The 19,207-nt window shown below is 42.1% G+C and overlaps 1 protein-coding gene and 1 long non-coding RNA gene across 3 annotated transcripts in view; one reads left to right on the forward strand and one right to left on the reverse strand.

Annotated features, from left to right (window-relative positions):
- Positions 1 to 7,065, reverse strand: LOC124097009 (uncharacterized). Its single transcript, XR_006853074.2, has 3 exons — positions 6,619 to 7,065; positions 5,970 to 6,235; positions 1 to 2,378 (listed from the first exon to the last, which is right to left on the reverse strand). It is a non-coding gene; the product is annotated as an uncharacterized LOC124097009 (long non-coding RNA).
- The window catches only part of Shisal2a (shisa like 2A), a 24,299-nt gene continuing 9,559 nt past the window's right edge, over positions 4,468 to 19,207 (forward strand). The window contains exons 1-4 of one of the 2 annotated variants that reach the window (XM_046451139.2): positions 4,628 to 4,759; positions 5,444 to 5,512; positions 5,997 to 6,265; positions 17,336 to 17,475. In XM_046451139.2, the coding sequence (XP_046307095.1) occupies positions 5,507 to 5,512; positions 5,997 to 6,265; positions 17,336 to 17,475 (415 nt within the window). In that variant the 5' untranslated portion in view covers positions 4,628 to 4,759; positions 5,444 to 5,506. Of the gene's footprint in view, positions 4,760 to 5,443; positions 5,513 to 5,996; positions 6,266 to 17,335; positions 17,476 to 19,207 lie in introns of both variants that reach the window. The other variant, XM_046451140.2, reaches the window with a different exon arrangement.

Raw genomic sequence — 19,207 nt, forward strand, 5'->3', positions numbered from 1 at the left:
GATAACCACAGTAGCAGAAGCAGGAAATAGTAACGGGAACAGAACAATCTCCCTTCAGGCTTAGTGCAATAAAAATTCCTAAGCTGTATGAGCTAAGAGTCCCTAGGTTGTTTATAAACTTGTACTCATGTAGAGGGTGGGGTTATAGCTCAGTTGGTAGAGTGTTAGCCTTGCATGCACAAGGCCCTGGGTTCAATCCCCAGCATCACATTAAAAAAAAGAAGGAATGCAGAATGCACCCTCCAATAGAATTGCACAAACTCTCTTCCCTTGATGTACTCCAAACTTGCTTACTTATAAAAGTAAAAGCCCTCCTGTGTTTGAGGCTCAGACTTTGGGAACTATCCTTCTAGGCCTTAGTGCCACTATAAAAGTGTTACTTCCAAATCTCAATGCCCTGACCCTCATTTCCCACTACAATGAAGTGTACTATATTTTGACTGTGGAGGTGTTTAATTCCATTAATACAAAAATCTTAGAATAGGCAGAATTAATCTAATAAGGGACAAAGAGCAGACTAGTTCTGCATAAGTTAAGGCTCAGGGAGAGGAGGGCTGACTGCAAAAGGGACCCATGGGAGGGTGATGTATTTTTTTACATGGATGGACAAATTTATCAAAATTCACCATGCTATACACTTAAAAATAAGTAGATTTTATTTTTTTGTAAAATACATCTAAATAAAATTGATTTTAAAAGGAAAAAACACCTTAGGACTTAGTGGTAGAGCACTTGTGTACATAGGCCCTGGATTTGAATCTTAGCACCTAAAGAAAAAAAAAACCCTCAAGAGATAATTGTAACAACAATTTTAAAAAAAATGGTAGAAAGGCTGGGGATATAGCTAAGTGATAGAGCACTTGCCTAATATGTGCAAGGTTCTTTGTTCAATCATCAGTACTAAAAAAAAAATCTGGAAGAAACCTAAATATGGATAATAAATTCATTATATGTGTACAAAATGGAAAACTATACAGCAGCAAAAATGAATAAACTAGATAGAACATGTATATCAGAATAAACAAAGCTCACAAACATAAGGCTAAACAAAAAACTAGGTTCAAGAACACCTGTGGTATGATGCTGTTTATTAAAAATGTAATACATGCAAAGCAGTTCCACATATTGCTTAAAAATCCATGCATATATGATAGCATAAATAAGGGTGTGGGAATGGGCTGGGGTTATGGCTCAGTGGTAGAGTGCTTGCCTAGCATGTTTGAGGCACTGGGTTTGATCCTCAGCACCATACAAAAATAAATAAAATAAAGGTATTGTGTCCATCTACACTAAAATAATAATAGTAATAAAAAGAGCATGGGAATGATTAACACCCAATTTGAGAGAGTGGTTACCTCTGGGGGAGGAGGGAGGAGTACATGAGACTTCAAACAAGACTGACTTTCTTTTTTTTTTCCTTAAACCAAGTGGAGGGTACAGAGGTAGTTCTGCTGTGTGTCTTAAAGGTTTCATGGTAAGCCACATGCAGTGTGCTCACCTGTAATCTCAGCAACTCAGGAGTCTTGCGGGAGGATTGCAAGTTCAAAGCCAGCCTCAACGATGTAGCAAGACACTGAGTCAAATTAAAAAATGAAAAGATGTAACTCAGTGACAGAGGGCTCCTGGATTCCATCTCCAGTACAAGGGGGGAAAAAGGTGGGGCGGGGTGTAATAAAACAAACAGCAAATAGTCCCAAACCTGCAAAGGGTGGTAGTCTCAGAGAGTGGGAAAGATCCTGGGTGGTTTCAGGAGATCTGCACCACCATCCCAGATTCACCCCTGGATTTGATGTTGGGGGATAGTCACTTTCCTCACAATGAGACATCAGCCTCATTCTTGAAGGGAAAGAATCCTTCCTCAGCAGGCACTCTGAGGTCCACATACTTCCTTTGCTTCTCCAGCTGCTGTGAACGATGAGGAGCCTGGCAGTGGGAATATGTCTGTGGCAGGGTCCACACTGTGGGGCAGGTGTATTTGGGGCAGCAGGGTGCATGGAAAGGTACTGCTCCACTCCACAAATTCAGAGGCCAGGGACGAGTCATGGACCACACATACGACTGAGGTTGTGTACCAGTTCTGCCTGGGTCATTGATTGCTGTGTGACATGGAGAGGAACTGGTTATTAGGGCCTCAAGTTGCCCCTGAGTTGTCAATCTCCCTTGACTGCAGTCATCCAGTCTTCTGGTGAGGCCAACCACAGCGAGGGGTCAAGGGGTCGTTTCTTTCCGGACCCTCCTGGGGGAACTCAGCTTCAGGAGCAAGGCAGCCAAGGTCAAGAGGGCATTGTTTTGAGTACCATGCAGAAATTGTTTCCTGTTGGGGCTTGCCTAGTGCCAGGCTTCATGCTCCTCCATCTGGAGTAATCTTGGCTACTGTCCTAGGGCAGAGAGGAAAAGTGACCTAGGGTCACCCAGCAGGTGACTGGAACTTAATACTTGCATATCCTTGGGCAAGTTACTTAACCTCTCTAGGTCTGTTTTCCCGTACATAAAGTGGTACATAATTGTGTGTGTGTGTGTGTGTGTGTGTGTGTGTGTCTGGGAGACTTCATTCTAAGATATTAATAGATTTTTTTTTCTGTGCTAGGGATTGAATGCAGGACCTCACACATTATTAACAGACATCTGTGTATGGTAAGATTATGGGTGGTTTTTCTTTTTTCTTTTGGTCTTTCTGTATTCTCCAATTTATTGTTTTATTTATTTATTTATTGTGGTGCTAGGGATGGAACCCAGGGCCTCACCTTTGCAATTGCTCTACCCCTGAGCAACATCCCCAGCCCTCTAATTTGGTGTTTTATAGTGTATATGTATTTTGTTATTCTTACATTTTTTCCTTAATGGAGAGAGTAAGACTACAGGGTTGTTGTGAGGATTAAAGGACACACTGAAAAGCACAAAGCAGCCAGGAGCGGTGGTGCACACCTGTAATCTCAGCAGCTGGGGAGGCTGAAGCAGGAGGATCACAGAGTTCAAAGCCAGCCTCAGCAAAAGGCAAGGCGTTAAGCAATTCAGTGAGACCCTGTCTCTAAATAAAATATAAAATAGGGCTGGGAATGTGGCTCAATGGTTGAGTGCCCTTGTATTCAATCCCTGGTTCCTCCCTCCCAAATAAAAAAGCACAAAGCACAATTTCTAGTTCACAGTGTTTTGTCCATGAGCACCAGCTCTCCCTGCCTACCCTTCCCTCCTATACTTTCTTTCCCTACTGGTGTTGGAGACTCTGGTCCCCAGATCTCAGCTGGGAGAGAAGAGGAGTGATACAAAACTCTGCCTGTGAGGCTTTGGATAAACCACACTTCCTGGAGTCTCAGTGACCTTGTCTGCAAAGTGGGAAGACCAACACCTATCTCAGAGGAAGTTTTCAAGGACTACATGACATCTAAGATGGGAAACTATCTGGAATATAGGAGATCTGCAGGAGAACACAGGGAAGGAAAATAATGGGCACATTGAAGGAACAAGCATAAAAGTAGGAGCTACATCTGAGAAACTAGAGGATTTTAACACAAGGTCCACAGGGCTCAAAGAATGCATGGGTAGAAGGCAGAAAGTCCATGAATCTGTATGGGAAAAATTACAACCTTGTTTTCACTTATATCCAACAGAATTTAGCATTTCCTTTTATTACTCACATAAGGAAAATAAAAATAAAACTCCACAATAAAAGTAAAACTCCACCAACAGAAATCACAGATATTTTCATATTGCATTATAGTAGAGACATCTTGAAATATTGCTTATTTTCCTTCTCTAGCTCAAAATTATAAATTAATAGACTCATCTCTAAATCTTGGTATTTGACACTTTTTAAAATGTAGGACTAAATCATGATTCAACAGAATTGATATCTTTTGTGCTCCTAAATAATTTATCTCTGCAGTTAAATAGGACTATTGTGAATGGGGGAACACAGGCTTCATCAGAATCCAAAGAGGGGGAGGGGGGATAGTAGAGGATAGGAAAGGCAGCAGAATACAACAGACACTAGTATGGGCAATATGTAAATCAATGGATGTGTAACTGATGTGATTCTGCAATCTGTATACGGGGTAAAAATGGGAGTTCATAACCCACTTGAATCAAAGTGTGAATATGATATATCAAGAACTATGTAATGTTTTGAACAACCAACAATAAAAATTTAAAAAAAAAAAGAATCCAAAGAGGATCCTTGGCTAAATAGACATGGGTCCTGCCTGAGCCGTTGATCACTGTGTGATATTGTGCTTGTCTCTCAGGGTACAATCACCCCTCAAGGTTGTTGGAAAAAATAATTCTTGGCTGGAAAAGGATTTTGGAAATTGTTCAAGGCTTCCCAGTTTTTCCAAAAAACAAAAGTAGGTGTTTTCTTTCTCAGATGATGTCTATGTCTCCAGGAGGCCTCTTTCCCTCCCAAAGGATTCCTCCCCTTTACTCTCCTGATAAATAGAGGCCAAAATGTACCTTCATTAGAGCAGGCCAGTAATAATAACAATTCCATCCAGTTTTTATATTTGACCTTACAGTGACCCTTGAGGATATTACTCCCTCAGAACTCTTCCCTGCCCCCTCAGATGGAACCCCATGGGTGTCTGGGTCCCTGTATTTCCCCTTTCACTGCAGTGTCTGTCTGATTCCACCATCAAACTGTGTGGTGCTCCATGAAAGACCCAGATCTGATTCTTTTCAGGGGCTCCAGAGGCATGGCATGCAGAAGCATCTATGGAGCTGAGCTGGAAGAAGATAAGGAACTAGAAGGGGTAGCACAGAGAAGCAGGTAAGGGTAGAGCTGGGCTTAAGTCCAGATCCCTTGATACCCATGATCATCCCTGACAAACCCAAAGCAAAGGGAAGAACGGGGGATGCCAAGGCATCACATTAACTATTTTCTACTCTATCTATTGCTGTGCATAATATAGGGAGCTAAGGCCATGAAGAAGCTGTATGAGGCCCTTGGATATGGCAGGTCTATCCTCTCAGGGTTAAAATATATTGCCAAGACTCTGAAAGCACCTTCAGGCTGTGGTTGTCTGATCCTAATGAGATTACTGCCTTCCTGGTATAGAAGTAATTTCTAAAAAGAGAGAGAGGTCTGCTGGCTCTGCTGGAGATGGGGGAAAGGGATTACCATCTGGGAACACCCACACTTGCCCCCTTGTCCTTGGCCAGGGGCAGAGTATGAACAACCAAGGAGAATGCATGAGGGAAGAAAGGAAAAGACTGGCAAGGAAGCCAGAATATGAAGACACTTAAAAGCCCACGGGAAAAGAGTTGCTCAGAGAACCTTCGAGAGCCTCGGTTAAAATTCCATTGATTTGGGATCTAGGGAAATGACTTGTCTCTGGTCTCAGCAATCTTGTAGAAAGTGGATGTGAAAAATCCCTGGTCCTCTGAGTTGTTGTGAAAGTTAGCATAAGTATGATCCTGTTATGTGGGTCAATCACTTGTCTGTTTCCTGCAGAACTCAGAACCGTCTTGCACTTCCTAGCACTCAGCATAGTGCCTATCACCAAGAGGGTGACCAATGCAGGTAAGAGACCCATGCTCCTGGCCTCGAATTCCTGCTACCCTGGCCATGCCGTGTGTTTCTGAGCACCCAGCGCCCTCGTGCACACACAGTGGAGGCAGCGGAGCTGGCGGGGAAGTGCGGGCATAGCGGCGCGCGCAGGCGGCTCCCCAGCAGATTCCCCGCTGTCTGCCTTGCGGGCGCCCCCAACTAGCGCCCCGCGCCTGGACTGCAACTCCCACCCAGATTCCCGCCGCCCTCCGCTCTGCTCTCCTCCTCCTACGGCTGCTCTTCCACCGCACCTCCCCTGCCGCGGCGCCCCGCCTGAGCACCTGGTGGCCACTGGGTCTTCGCGGTCTCCAGGTTCTAACCGCTGCGTCTCTGCGCCCTGGGCCCTGCCTTGCTCTGCGCGTGTCTCTCTCTCTCTCTCTCTCTCTCTCTCTCTCTCTCTCTCTCTCTCTCTCTCTCTCTCTCTCCTTACCTCTGCTAATCTCTCAGTCTTTCTTAGGCTCGGTCTTCACCAGTCTTTCGTTCCACCGGCCCTTGTCTCGCCAGCCGTCTGGTGGCCGAAAGGGCGGGCCGGGCGAGGGGCGCAATGACCGGCGCTTGCACGAGCTACGTGAGCGCGGAGCAGGAGGTGGTGCACGGCTTCAGCTGCCCACGGCCAGGGGGCGAGGCGGCCGCTGTCTTCTGCTGTGGCTTCCGCGACCACAAGTACTGCTGCGACGACCCGCACAGCTTCTTCCCCTACGAGCACAGCTACATGTGGTGGCTCAGGTACCGGCCCTGGCCCTAACCCCACCTCGAACCCCACTAGGGTCTAGCCCTCTAGCCCTACCCTCAGCTCATGCGCTAGCTAAGATTCAACCTTCATCTAATGTCCACCTAAAGATTGCACCAACCCCCATCCCATCCTTAGTCTTCAAGCTCAGTGCTGACCCTATTCCCACCCTATCACCAACTCAACCTCCCCCTGAAACCCCATCTCAGCTCAGTTCCCTCATCCTTACCCTAGCCATTGTTGAGAAGTGTTCTTGAACGTCACCCCAACTCTATCCACCAACCCTCACCCAGTTCTCATTTCAGACTCCATTCTATCATCACCTTCAATCCAACCCCAAATCACATACCAATCCTTACTTTAACAGCAAACTTCCATCTTCAAACATCCACAGGAACCCATACTCCACCCCAATCCTCATCCAAATGCCTGCCAGAGTCCTCTTCCTGATGTCAACACCAACCTCATCCCTGGTTGTACCCGCTCCCCAATATTGATCCCAGTCCTTATCTTCTCTCCAGCCCTAACTGCCTCCTCAAGGCTGGGTGCAGTCCACCTCAGCTCTTCTCCTACATCCTGGCTCCAAATATGTTCTAGACCTACATGGAAACCTCAACCTCAAATCTTAATCGTCACCTGATGCTACACCCCCACTCCCGCCTCAACCCTTTCCTTCCCTTTTATACTTATTCTTTCACCTACTCCTTACTGAATAAGAAAAAAGGGAAGTATTTGATGAAGGCCCACTGTGTATTTAGCCCTGAACTGGGAGCTGAAATGAGCTGGTGCTGATCTACCTTTGAAGTACAGAGAAAGTGAGGAGCTTTGGGACTGCTCCAGAATCTGGTCCAAGCCTTGGCTTAATAATTATTCTATATATGGATTGGGAAAGTTGTTTAATCTCTTGGACTCTTTCCTCATTTTCCAATTGGTGATAATAATACATGTCTTGTGAAATTATTATAAGGACTAAGTAAAATAATACATGTGAAAGTGACCGGGGCATACAGTAGGTACTCAAGAGAAGAGAGTTCCCTTTCCATGGAAAGTGAAGCTCAGAGTATAAAAGTGAATTTTCGGGGGCGGGGGGGGGGGGGCCTGGAGTTGTAGCTCAACAGTGAGGACTTGCCATGTACATGTGAGGCACTGTGTTTGAGTGCCAGCACCACATATAAATAAGCAAATAAAAAGGTCCATCAACAACTAAAAAAAATACTTAAAAACAAAGTGAATTGTCAGGCTGAGGCTGTAGTTCAATGGCAGAGTGCTTCCCTACCACATCTGAGGCACTGGGTTCAATCCTTAGCACCACATAAAAATAAACAAATAAAAAAAAGGCATGCTGTCCATCTACAACTACAAAAAAAAAAGTGAATTGTCAAAGATCTTCTAGCAATATCATAGCAGACTGAGATTTAAAGAACATTACCTAGGACAATCCAAGGGTTAGGTGCTTTCATGTAGTCACAACCCTGGAACAACCATTTTCTCTCTGTTTTACAGATAAGAAGACTTGAGAGAGGTTAAGTTACTGTCTGGTTGTGCTCCAGTGAGAAGGGCAGAGCTGAAAAATCAGTCTTGTCTGCCCTGCCCCTCCCCTTCCCCCGTAAGTCTACACCTAGCCTGACCCTCTTATAACCTGACAGACTCAGATCACTTGAAAAACACTCACTGAACTTCTATCTTCTGAGCACTGTCCTGGCCCTTGGAAATAGAGAGATGAGTAACCCCCTCAACACTCACCCTTTCCTTCTTTTGTCACCCCCTCTCCTACACACCTCTTGTGGTCCCTTCCGTTGCCTGGGAAACCCTCTCCCCAGGGAGCACTTCAGTGGCTCAGACAGTGCTTTAGAAGAGGTTTGGAAGGAGTGATCTCTGAGGTCACATCCCACGTCAGTGTGACCCCAAGGGCAGCTGAAAGTATCCTGTGTATAGGGCACTTATTCCTGGGCTCAAGCATGGTTTATAAACATCACAGACAATTGCAAAGTGGAGGAAGAGTCCTGAGGGTCCTCAAGACATCTTGAGGACAATTTGAGTGAATTTGACAATTCACTTTTTTTTTTTTTTGTAGTTGTAGATGGACAGCATGATCAGTGTGCCCCAGATCCTGAAATAGCATTTCTGGCATGCTTCTAACTGCAGGGTAGAAATCTTGTTTTGCTCTGAATTCCATTTGGCCCTTTTCATGAAAACTGGTTCTTACAAACACAAAAATCTCCAGGTAAGTGTCATTTCCTTAAAGAGACAGTGCTCAAGGAGAATTGCCATCTTTAAAAGAGAAACATGGCTCAGGAAGCAAAGATGCCCTGGGAAGTAGCTATTGCCAAACATCCTCCATCTGCTTCTTTTTACTAAGATGCAAGCCAAAAGGCAATAGCCTTGCTGCAGGGCAGAGTTGGTGATCAGGCAATGATGCATCTCATTGCATCCTTTGGACACCCAGTGAGATGAGAACCTTTACAAACAAAGATCACAAGTCTAAAGTAGTTTTTCAGGTTATATGCTGCAGAACTAGGATTCAAGCTTAGAACCAGCTGACTCCAAAGCACTTGTTTATTAGGCTTCCCCTCCAGTTCTTTCTTAGTGGTCACAGTAGGGTATTTGAGTCAGAACAATGAAGTCTACAAAGCTCAAAACCCTAGTTTTCTAATCCAATTTCCACACGGGGCAGGACTCTGATGTCATTGAAGGGTATACTCAACCAGGTGATTTGTGTAAGTCTCTCCCAAGATAAGGAGCTCACCACTTCCTCGGGCAACATCACCACGAAACAACTCTGATTATTTAAAGCTCATTTTATACTAAAACCTGGTTTTCCCTCTTGGAGCTTCCCCTGGAGTTCCCTGTTCTGTCACTGGGGTCTATCCCCAGACAGACCAACAAAGAGTGCCTTTCAGGGACAGTGCCTGCTCTCTGACTGGCCTCTAGTCTGGGACACATCCCTCACTTCTCTCACCCATTCCCCAAGGGGCCCCTTTTAGAGGCCTATTTTCATCTAGCTGCCCATAGATGTCCCTCACAAAGGATGAGGTCCCTATATGAGCACAGGTCTACCAGATAATAGCCCTTTGAACATTAAGTGTATTTCAAATGAAAAAATGTTTAAGATCCTGATAAAAACTAGAAATCACTACACATTCAATGTGAAAAATATGAAAAGGACCAGAAATGAAAAGAGAAAGAAATCATGGGTAATTCAGTCTTTTTTTTTTTTTAATTTTTTATTGTTGGCTGTTCAAAACATTACATAGTTCTTGATATATCATATTTCACAGTTTGATTCAAGTGGGTTATGAGCTCCCATTTTTACCCCATATACAGATTGCAGAATCACATCAGTTACACATCCATTGATTTACATATTGCCATACTAGTGTCTGTTGTATTCTGCTGCCTTTCCTATCCTCTACTATCCCCCCTCCCCTCCCCTCCCCTCCCCTCCCCTCCCCTCTTCTCTCTCTGCCCCCTCTACTGACATTCGTTTGTCCCCCTTATATTATTTTTCCCCTTCCCCTCAATTCCTCTTGTATGTACTTTTGTATAACTCTGAGGGTCTCCTTCCATTTCCATGCATTTTCCCTTCTCTCTCCCTTTCCCTCCCACCTCTCATCCCTGTTTAATGTTAATCTTTTTCTCATGCTCTTCGACCCTACTCTGTTCTTAGTTACTCTCCTTATATCAAAGAAGACATTTGGCATTTGTTTTTTAGGGATTGGCTAGCTTCACTTAGCATAATCTGCTCTAATGCCATCCATTTCCCTGTAAATTCTATGATTTTGTCATTTTTTAATGCAGAGTAATACTCCATTGTGTATAAATGCCACATTTTTTTTATCCATTCATCCATTGAAGGGCATCTAGGTTGGTTCCACAGTCTAGCTATTGTGAATTGTGCTGCTATGAACATTGATGTAGCAGTTTCCCTGTAGCATGCTCTTTTTAGGTCTTTAGGGAATAGACCGAGAAGGGGAACAGCTGGGTCAAATGGTGGCTCCATTCCCAGCTTTCCAAGAAATCTCCATACTGCTTTCCAAATTGGCTGCACCAATTTGCAGTCCCACCAGCAATGTACAAGTGTACCCTTTTCCCCACATCCTCGCCAGCACTTGTTGTTGTTTGACTTCATAATGGCTGCCAATCTAACTGGAGTGAGGTGGTATCTTAGGGTGGTTTTGATTTGCATTTCTCTGACTGCTAGAGATGGTGAGCATTTTTTCATGTACTTGTTGATTGATTGTATGTCCTCCTCTGAGAAGTGTCTGTTCAGGTCCTTGGCCCATTTGTTGATTGGGTTGTTTGTTCTCTTATTGTCTAATTTTTTGAGTTCTTTGTATACTCTGGATATTAGGGCTCTATCTGAAGTGTGAGGAGTAAAGATTTGTTCCCAGGATGTAGGCTCTCTATTTACCTCTCTTATTGTATCTTTTGCTGAGAAAAAACTTTTTAGTTTGAGTAAGTCCCATTTGTTGATTCTAGTTATTAACTTTTGTGCTATGGGTGTCCTATTGAGGAATTTGGAGCCCGACCCCACAGTATGTAGATCGTAGCCAACTTTTTCTTCTATCAGACGGCGTGTCTCTGATTTGATATCAAGCTCCTTGATCCATTTTGAATTCACTTTTGTGCATGGCGAGAGAAAGGGATTCAGTTTCATTTTGTTGCATATGGATTTCCAGTTTTCCCAGCACCATTTGTTGAAGATGCTATCCTTCCTCCATTGCATGCTTTTAGCCCCTTTATCAAATATAAGATAGTTGTAGTTTTGTGGATTGGTTTCTGTGTCCTCTATTCTGTACCATTGGTCCACCCGCCTGTTTTGGTACCAGTACCATGCTGTTTTTGTTACTATTGCTCTGTAGTATAGTTTGAAGTCTGGTATCGCTATACCGCCTGATTCACACTTCCTGCTTAGCATTGTTTTTGCTATTCTGGGTCTTTTATTTTTCCATATGAATTTCATGATTGCTTTCTCTATTTCTACAAGAAATGCCGTTGGGATTTTGATTGGCATTGCATTAAACCTATAGAGAACTTTTGGTAATATCGCCATTTTGATGATGTTAGTTCTGCCTATCCATGAACAGGGTATATTTTTCCATCTTCTAAGATCTTCTTCTATTTCTCTCTTTAGGGTTCTGTAGTTTTCGTTGTATAAGTCTTTCACCTCTTTTGTTAGGTTGATTCCCAAGTATTTTATTTTTTTTGAAGATATTGTGAATGGAGTGGTTGTCCTCATTTCCATTTCAGAGGATTTGTCGCTGATATACAGGAATGCCTTTGATTTATGCGTGTTGATTTTATATCCTGCCACTTTGCTGAATTCATTTATTAGCTCTAATAGTTTCTTTGTAGACCCTTTTGGGTCTGCTAGGTATAGAATCATGTCATCTGCAAATAGTGATAATTTAAGTTCTTCTTTTCCTATTTTGATGCCTTTAATTTCTTTCGTCTGTCTAATTGCTCTGGCCAGTGTTTCGAGAACTATGTTGAACAGAAGTGGTGAGAGAGGGCATCCCTGTCTTGTTCCAGATTTTAGAGGGAATGCCTTCAATTTTTCTCCATTCAGAATGATGCTAGCCTGAGGCTTAGCATAGATTGCTTTTACAATATTGAGGTATGTTCCTGTTATCCCTAGTTTTTCTAGAGTTTTGAACATAAAGGGATGCTGTACTTTGTCGAATGCTTTTTCCGCATCTATCGAGATGATCATATGGTTCTTATTTTTAAGTCTATTGATGTGGTGAATAACATTTATTGATTTCCGTATATTGAACCAGCCTTGCATCCCAGGGATGAATCCTACTTGATCATGGTGCACAATTTTTTTGATATGTTTTTGTATCCGAGTGGCCAGAATTTTATTGAGGATTTTTGCATCTAGGTTCATTAGAGATATTGGTCTGTAGTTTTCTTTCTTTGAAGTGTCTTTGTCTGGTTTAGGTATCAGGGTGATGTTGGCCTCGTAGAATGAATTTGGAAGTTCTCCCTCTTTTTCTATTTCCTGAAGTAGCTTGAAAAGTATTGGTATTAGTTCCTCTTTAAAGGTTTTGTAAAACTCTGCTGTATACCCATCCGGTCCTGGGCTTTTCTTAGTTGGTAGTCTTTTGATGGTTTCTTCTATTTCCTCAATTGATATTGGTCTGTTTAGGTTGTCTATATCCTCCTGACTCAATCTGGGCAGATCATATGACTTAAGAAATTTATCTATGCCTTCACTATCTTCTAATTTATTGGAGTATAAGGATTCAAAATAATTTTTTATTATCTTCTGTATTTCTGAAGTGTCTGTTGTGATATTGCCTCTTTCATCCCGTATGTTAGTAATTTGAGTTCTCTCTCTTCTTCTCTTCGCTAGCATGGCTAAGGGTCTGTCGATTTTGTTTATTTTTTCAAAGAACCAACTTTTAGTTTTGTCAATTTTTTCAATTGTTTCTTTTGTTTCGATTTCATTAATTTCAGCTCTGATTTTAATTATTTCTTGCCTTCTACTTCTTTTGCTGTTGTTTTGCTCTTCTTTTTCTAGGATTTTGAGATGAAGTATGAGATCATTTATTTGTTGGTTTTTTCTTTTTTTAAGGAATGAACTCCAAGCAATGAATTTTCCTCTTAGAACTGCTTTCAATGTGTCCCATAGATTCCGATATGTTGTGTCTGTGTTTTCATTAATCTCTAAGAATTTTTTAATTTCCTCCTTGATGTCTTCTATAACCCATTGATCATTCAGTAACCTATTGTTCATTCTCCAAGTGATGTATGCTTTTTCCTTCCTTCTTTTATCATTGATTTTCAGTTCCATTCCATTATGATCAGATAGGATGCATGGTATTATCTCTACTCCTTTATATTGTCTAAGAGTTTCCCTGTGACATAATATATGATCTATTTTTGAGAAGGATCCATGTGCTGCTGAGAAAAAAGTGTAACTGCTTGATGTTGGGTGGTATATTCTATATATGTCAATTAAGTCTAGGTTATTAATTGTGTTATTGAGTTCTATAGTTTCCTTATTCAACTTTTGTTTGGAAGATCTGTCCAGTGGCGAGAGAGGTGTGTTGAAGTCTCCCATGATTATTGTATGGTGGTCTATTAGACTCTTGAACTTGAGAAGAGTTTGTTTGATGAACATAGCTGCACCATTGTTTGGGGCATATATATTTATGATTGTTATGTCTTGTTGGTGTATGGTTCCCTTGAGCAGTATGTAGTGTCCCTCTTTATCCCTTTTGATTAACTTTGGCTTGAAATCTATTTTATTTGATATGAGTATGGATACTCCTGCTTGTTTCCGAAGTCCATATGAGTGATATGATTTTTCCCAACCTTTCACCTTCAGCCTATGTATGTCTTTTCCTATCAAATGCGTCTCCTGTAGGCAGCATATTGTTGGGTCTTGTTTTGTGATCCATTCTACTAGCCTGTGTCTCTTGATTGGTGAGTTTAAGCCATTAACATTTAGGGTTATTATTGAGATATGGGTTGTTCTTCCAGCCATATTTGTTTGGTAATTCAGTCTTAATGTGGATTCACCCAGAAGTTCGATGTTGTTTATATGGAAAGTGATCTCAAAAACTACTGGTAAAGGGTGGAGAAGAGAAGAAGTCAGCAATGGGCCTGTTACAAAGCAATTTACACCAAGATAATTAGAGCTTAAACTCTTCCAGCCAGTGTAGGATGTGCAACTCTCAGTTATCCCCAAAAGGGCCAGGAAGCTGGGATTTATATATAGCTTTCAATTAGTCACTGGTTGTGGGCTGGTAAGGGGATGGAACACATTAATTATCCCATTCTGAACTGCCCAGTGTATAGACAGAGCCTGTTGTGGATCCAAGAAAGCCCTCAGGCAAAGAGATATAGATGCTGACAGTTAACTCTGGACAAAATATTCTACAACTCTAAGACCCAAGAGGACACAGACAGGACATCCACAGCCTGCATTATACCCAGAGACAGCTGTTTAACAGTTTAGTGCATTTCCATCCACTGTTATATATGTATAGTTATGCATATATTTGTGTTTATTTAATTAAGTTGGGGTTATACTATATATTTAGTAGTGTGTCTTGATATTTCACTTAACATTGTCTCATAAGAATTTATCCATAGTCTTACATATTATTTGAAAATGTGTCTTAATCGTTCTATACAATTCCATTGCAAGGGTGTCCAATAGCTTATTTAGCCATATAAAAGTAGACTCTTCAAAGATCTAAGGTGGTATTTTTTGTTTGGTTTTGTTTCTTAAGAGATGGGGTCTCGCTATGTTTCAGGCTAGCTCTCAACTCCTGGACTCAAATAATCTTGCTTCTTCAGATTCCCAGGTAGCTGAAACTAACAGTGCACACCACCGTGTCTTTCTCTAAGGTACTTTTCAATGGAAATTGACTATCAAATAACTGGGAGGGAAATCCTGCAGAAATGGCAAGGGCAGGAGTCTGGGACTAGAGTCAGAGGAGGAGATGGACAAGAAAACTAGAGAAGAAGTGGTAGTCAGGAACATCAAAGCCCATCTCCCTATCCCTTCCTATTAGAGAGCATCCCACAGTGCTTGACACCTAGTAGGTACTCAACAATATTTACCAACTGCCTACCATGCGCCAAGCCCAATACAAGGGGAGGACAAAGCTGACAAAATGTGGTCTGACTCTGCCTTCAGGGGACATGTGAAGAATATGTGGAATACCTACTATGTGTTAAGAATGTGTCAGTGTCATTCATTCTTACTACTGCCTGTGCTAAGTTTTGGTCACTCTCATTCTTCAGACAAGAAAGCTGAGGTTCAGAAGGTTAAATAAGTCAGGCTCAGTCTGACTTACAGGTGTGCGTGGTGGTACACACCTGTAATCCCAGCTGCTTGGGAAACTGAGACAGGAGGACGGCAAGTTCAACGCTTGCCTCGGCGACTTTGCGAAGCCCTAAGCAACTTAGCAAGACCCTGTCTCAAAATAAAAAAATAAAAAGGACTGGGGATGTGGCTTGGTGGTTAAGTGCCCCTGTGTTCAATCCCTGGTATGAATAAATAAATAAATAAAGCACATCGTGGCATATGACTGTAGTCCCAGCACTTGAGAAGCTAAGGTAGGAGGAACACTTGAACCCAGGAGTTTGAGACCAGCTCGGGCAACATAGCAAGAATCCTTAAGAAAGAAAAAATAAATAAGTAAAAAGTTGAATAACTGCAGCAAGGCCCTTTAAGAAAGAAAGAAAAACAAATAAAGAGTGCATGATAACCCAGCAAGAGCTCAAAGGGTTTCCAGCTGGACCCTAACATGGGTTGGTCTGGTTCCAAAGTCCTTTGTTCTTTCCTTACCATACCAGCCTCCTAACCAGGAGGGAAGTGTTAACAGCGCTGAGGAAAGTATCCTGAATGGGTTAATCTGGCATATGGGCAGGATGGGGAGAGAAGGATGACCAAGGAAAGCATTGGGAATAGAAAATTTGAGCTGGGATTGTGGCTCAGTGGTAGAGCGCTCGCCTCACACATGTGAGACCCTGGGTTCGATCCTCAGCACCGCATAAAAATAAATAAACAAAATAAAGATATTGTGCCCATGTATAACTAAAAAAAATATTTAAAAAAAAAGAGAGAATAGAACATTTGAGAAGGAGTTTCCAGAATAGGTAAGATTCCAATGTGGGGAGATGAGAAATGGGCTTGTGAAATAGGAAAGAAAGACAGTGAGCCCTAAATAAGCCAGTTTTCTAGAGACCAGATATATTATGATATAAAAAAAGAAAAAAATCCATGGTCTTTGCACTAAGTTCCTGAGACAGAGCTCCTAAAACCCTTATAGACAAGGGTGCTAGGAGAAACTTTTGTTCTAATAGTCTGTCCTTCAGTTCCTGACACAGAGCCCCCAAAGGGTGATAGAAACACCTTTTGTTCTAATGAGGCAACCCTTAGTGGGCTCCTGGAGAGCTCCAGGTGGGGGCTGGTTGCCAGGGGAACCACCCATGTGATCAAAGTGCTGGAACTTACAACCCCACTCCACCCCCAACCCATCCTCTAGGGAGGGAGATGGGCTGAAGGTTGAGTTGTCACCTATGGCCAATGGCGTAATCAATCATGCCTATGTAATGAAACCTCCATAAAAACAACAAACAGCAAAAAAAAAAAAAAAAAAAGGACAAGGTTCAAAGTCTCTAAAGGGCTGTGCTCTCAGAGAAAACATGGAAGCTTCTCAGCAACCATCCATATTTTGTTCTACATATTTCTTCCATTGGGCCATTCATTAATAAGCTGGAAAACTCAGTTTTCCCTGAGTTCTATGAGCCTTCCTAGCAAATCAGTCAAATCCAAGGAAGGGGATCATAGGCACACTAATTTATAGCTGGTGCGTCAGAAGTATAGGTGACAACCTTGTAATTGGCATCTGAAGTAGGGGACAGTCTTATGGGATCCAACACTATCTTAAGTTTATTGGGTTAAATAATAGGATAACCAGCTGGTGTCCACTAGAGAATTGCTTTGTGTGTGTGGTGGGGGAGACCCACATAACTGGCATCAGAAGTGAATTGAGTAATAAGTGAGGAAAACACATTTTTTTTCCTTCATGACCAAGGTCTGATTTGGGCAGAGGCATCAAGGTAGGAGGGTGAGGGTACCAAGAGTGGGAGGTATTTTAGATGTGGAGTTGACACTGATGTGAACAGAAGGACCATGGAGCATGGGTCAGAAATTACCTTGAGGCTGGAAGGACAGCTTGTTTTTAAGTAAGACCTACCATGTGTCTTGCTTTTGGGGGGCAGGGGCCTTTAAGACCATTTCCAATTCCTTGGGACAGGAGCAGGTTAAGGAAAGCAAGGAGGAAAGGAGAGGAGGAAAAAGGAGCACATACTAAGTCCCAGTTACATGGAGACAGTGAGCCATGTCATGTTATGTATGTGGTGAGTACATGGCATATAGTATGTGGCATATAGTTGATGCTCACCTATGCTTATGCACAGAAACTCTGATCAAGACAGGTATGGACAGAACCAAAGTCAAAACTGATTCCATGCTGCTATAACATGGTGTCTCCCAAGCCCCCTGACACTCAGCCCCCCATGTGGTCTTCTCTCCCCAGTGTTGGCGCTCTCGTGGGCCTCTCCATAGCAGCTGTGGTCCTCCTGGCCTTCATTATCACTGCCTGTGTGCTTTGTTACCTGTTCATCAGCTCAAAGCCTCACACAAAATTGGACCCAGGTTTAAGCTTACAGATGAAAGGTAAGGAAGAGGTGTCCTTGTATCCAGCAAGCTGGCATCTTTCCACAGGGTAGATGATTAGAATTGATGTTTGGAACATTTGCCTCCTGAGTGTTCCTGGAATATTCAGAAGCAGCAGCACATTTCTCAGGAGGTTCATGATCTGAACATTTCCATCCTGAATTCTCCATGTGTTCAGTGTTTATCAGAGTCATTTAATGTAATCACCACTCCATTTGTCAAAGAAGTCAATTCATGTGGTGGATTTTCTAAAACAATGTTTTAATTCTAGCCCTAAGGGAATACAAATGGATCTTAATATTATTCCAAACAAAACAGAATTAATGTAAAAAATGCTGCTCCCCAAACTCACAATGTAGTCAGAAACTCAAAACAGGATTTTTAAAAAATTATTTTTCATTAGCATAGGCCATCAAGAACCTCTTAGGGACCAAAAAAAAAAAAAAAAAAGTGTGCTTTTTTGCACATATTTTTAGAACTCCCTGAAAGGAACTATGAAAGAAAAAGTTCCTATTAGCAAAATATCTTTCAGTATAATTTAGTAGACAACATTCAAAATAGGTATTATTATCTCCATTTTACAAATGAGAAAATCAAGGCTGAGAGAGGTTTGGTGACTTGCTCAAGGTGTCATAGTTGACAAATGGCATGCTGAAACCCATCCCATGACTTTCCACCTCAAATCTTCTGCCCACCACACAGGGTCTGTGCAAGTATAAAACTAAGCATAAAATTGTTTGGTACCAAAGTTAACAATTTAAATTAATGTTAAGTTAGTGAAGAAATTGGTTAGGCAAAGTAGAGGAGAAGTTATCCCAGGATAGATAAATCATGGGTAAAGATGTGGGCAGGACTGAGCGATAACCTTTGCAGTGACAGGGACATCATGGGAAATAAGCCAAGTAGGATGGGAGAGGAATTTAAGCAACAGAAGAAAGAGTGACCAAAAACAACAATAACAACAACAACAACAACAAAAAAAAAAAACAGGGAGGGGGCTGGGGATATAGCTCAGCTGTTGGTAGGGCGCTTGCCTCGAATGCTGGGTTCAATCCCCAGCACCACCAAAAAAAAAAAAAACAAAACAAAACAGATAAGATAAGTAGAAAGGGCAGGGTGGTAGTAGCTGAGACTCTGAAGAAAACAGGATAGAGCTGAATGTCCTTATTTGTAAAAGATTATTTTTAAAAGATTTTTGTAATTTAACAATAAATAGGCAATAAGCAATAACACAAGAACCCTTCCCAGATCCTGATGCCTACTTGCCTGAATTATCCTGCTGTGGCTGAGCACCAAAAAGTAGGAGGGGTGACTGTCAAGAGCAGAAGGATTTATCTGCTCCCTTTGGAGTCAGGAATTATTGAGAGGTAGTGTCAGCTGACTAGGAAAAAATCCTGAATACAAGGACAAATTGTCAGATTTGCCTACATCAAATATGAATAACATAAACACAGAATATATAAATTTGTTTAAAGTAATGGACTGCATAGACACACACACATACTTATATACCAATTTATATATAAACATGAACATCCTTATGCACTCACACTACAGTGGATCCTCATTGTGAACTTGTCTACTTGCTAAAATATATTTGTAAACTCTAAGTCAATACTTAAGTTCCTTCTGAGGTCATTTGCAAATATGGACATGTGTAGAGTGGCAAAAAATTTGAGGTGCACATGTTCCCAGTTAACGTCGAACAAGAGCAACACTTTGTGTTTCAACT

Source organism: Marmota monax, unplaced genomic scaffold (genome assembly GCF_021218885.2).
Source record: "Marmota monax isolate L192 unplaced genomic scaffold, Marmota_monax_Labrador192_F-V1.1 WCK01_AAM20220418_F8-fsc00023, whole genome shotgun sequence".
NCBI lineage: Eukaryota > Metazoa > Chordata > Mammalia > Rodentia > Sciuridae > Marmota > Marmota monax.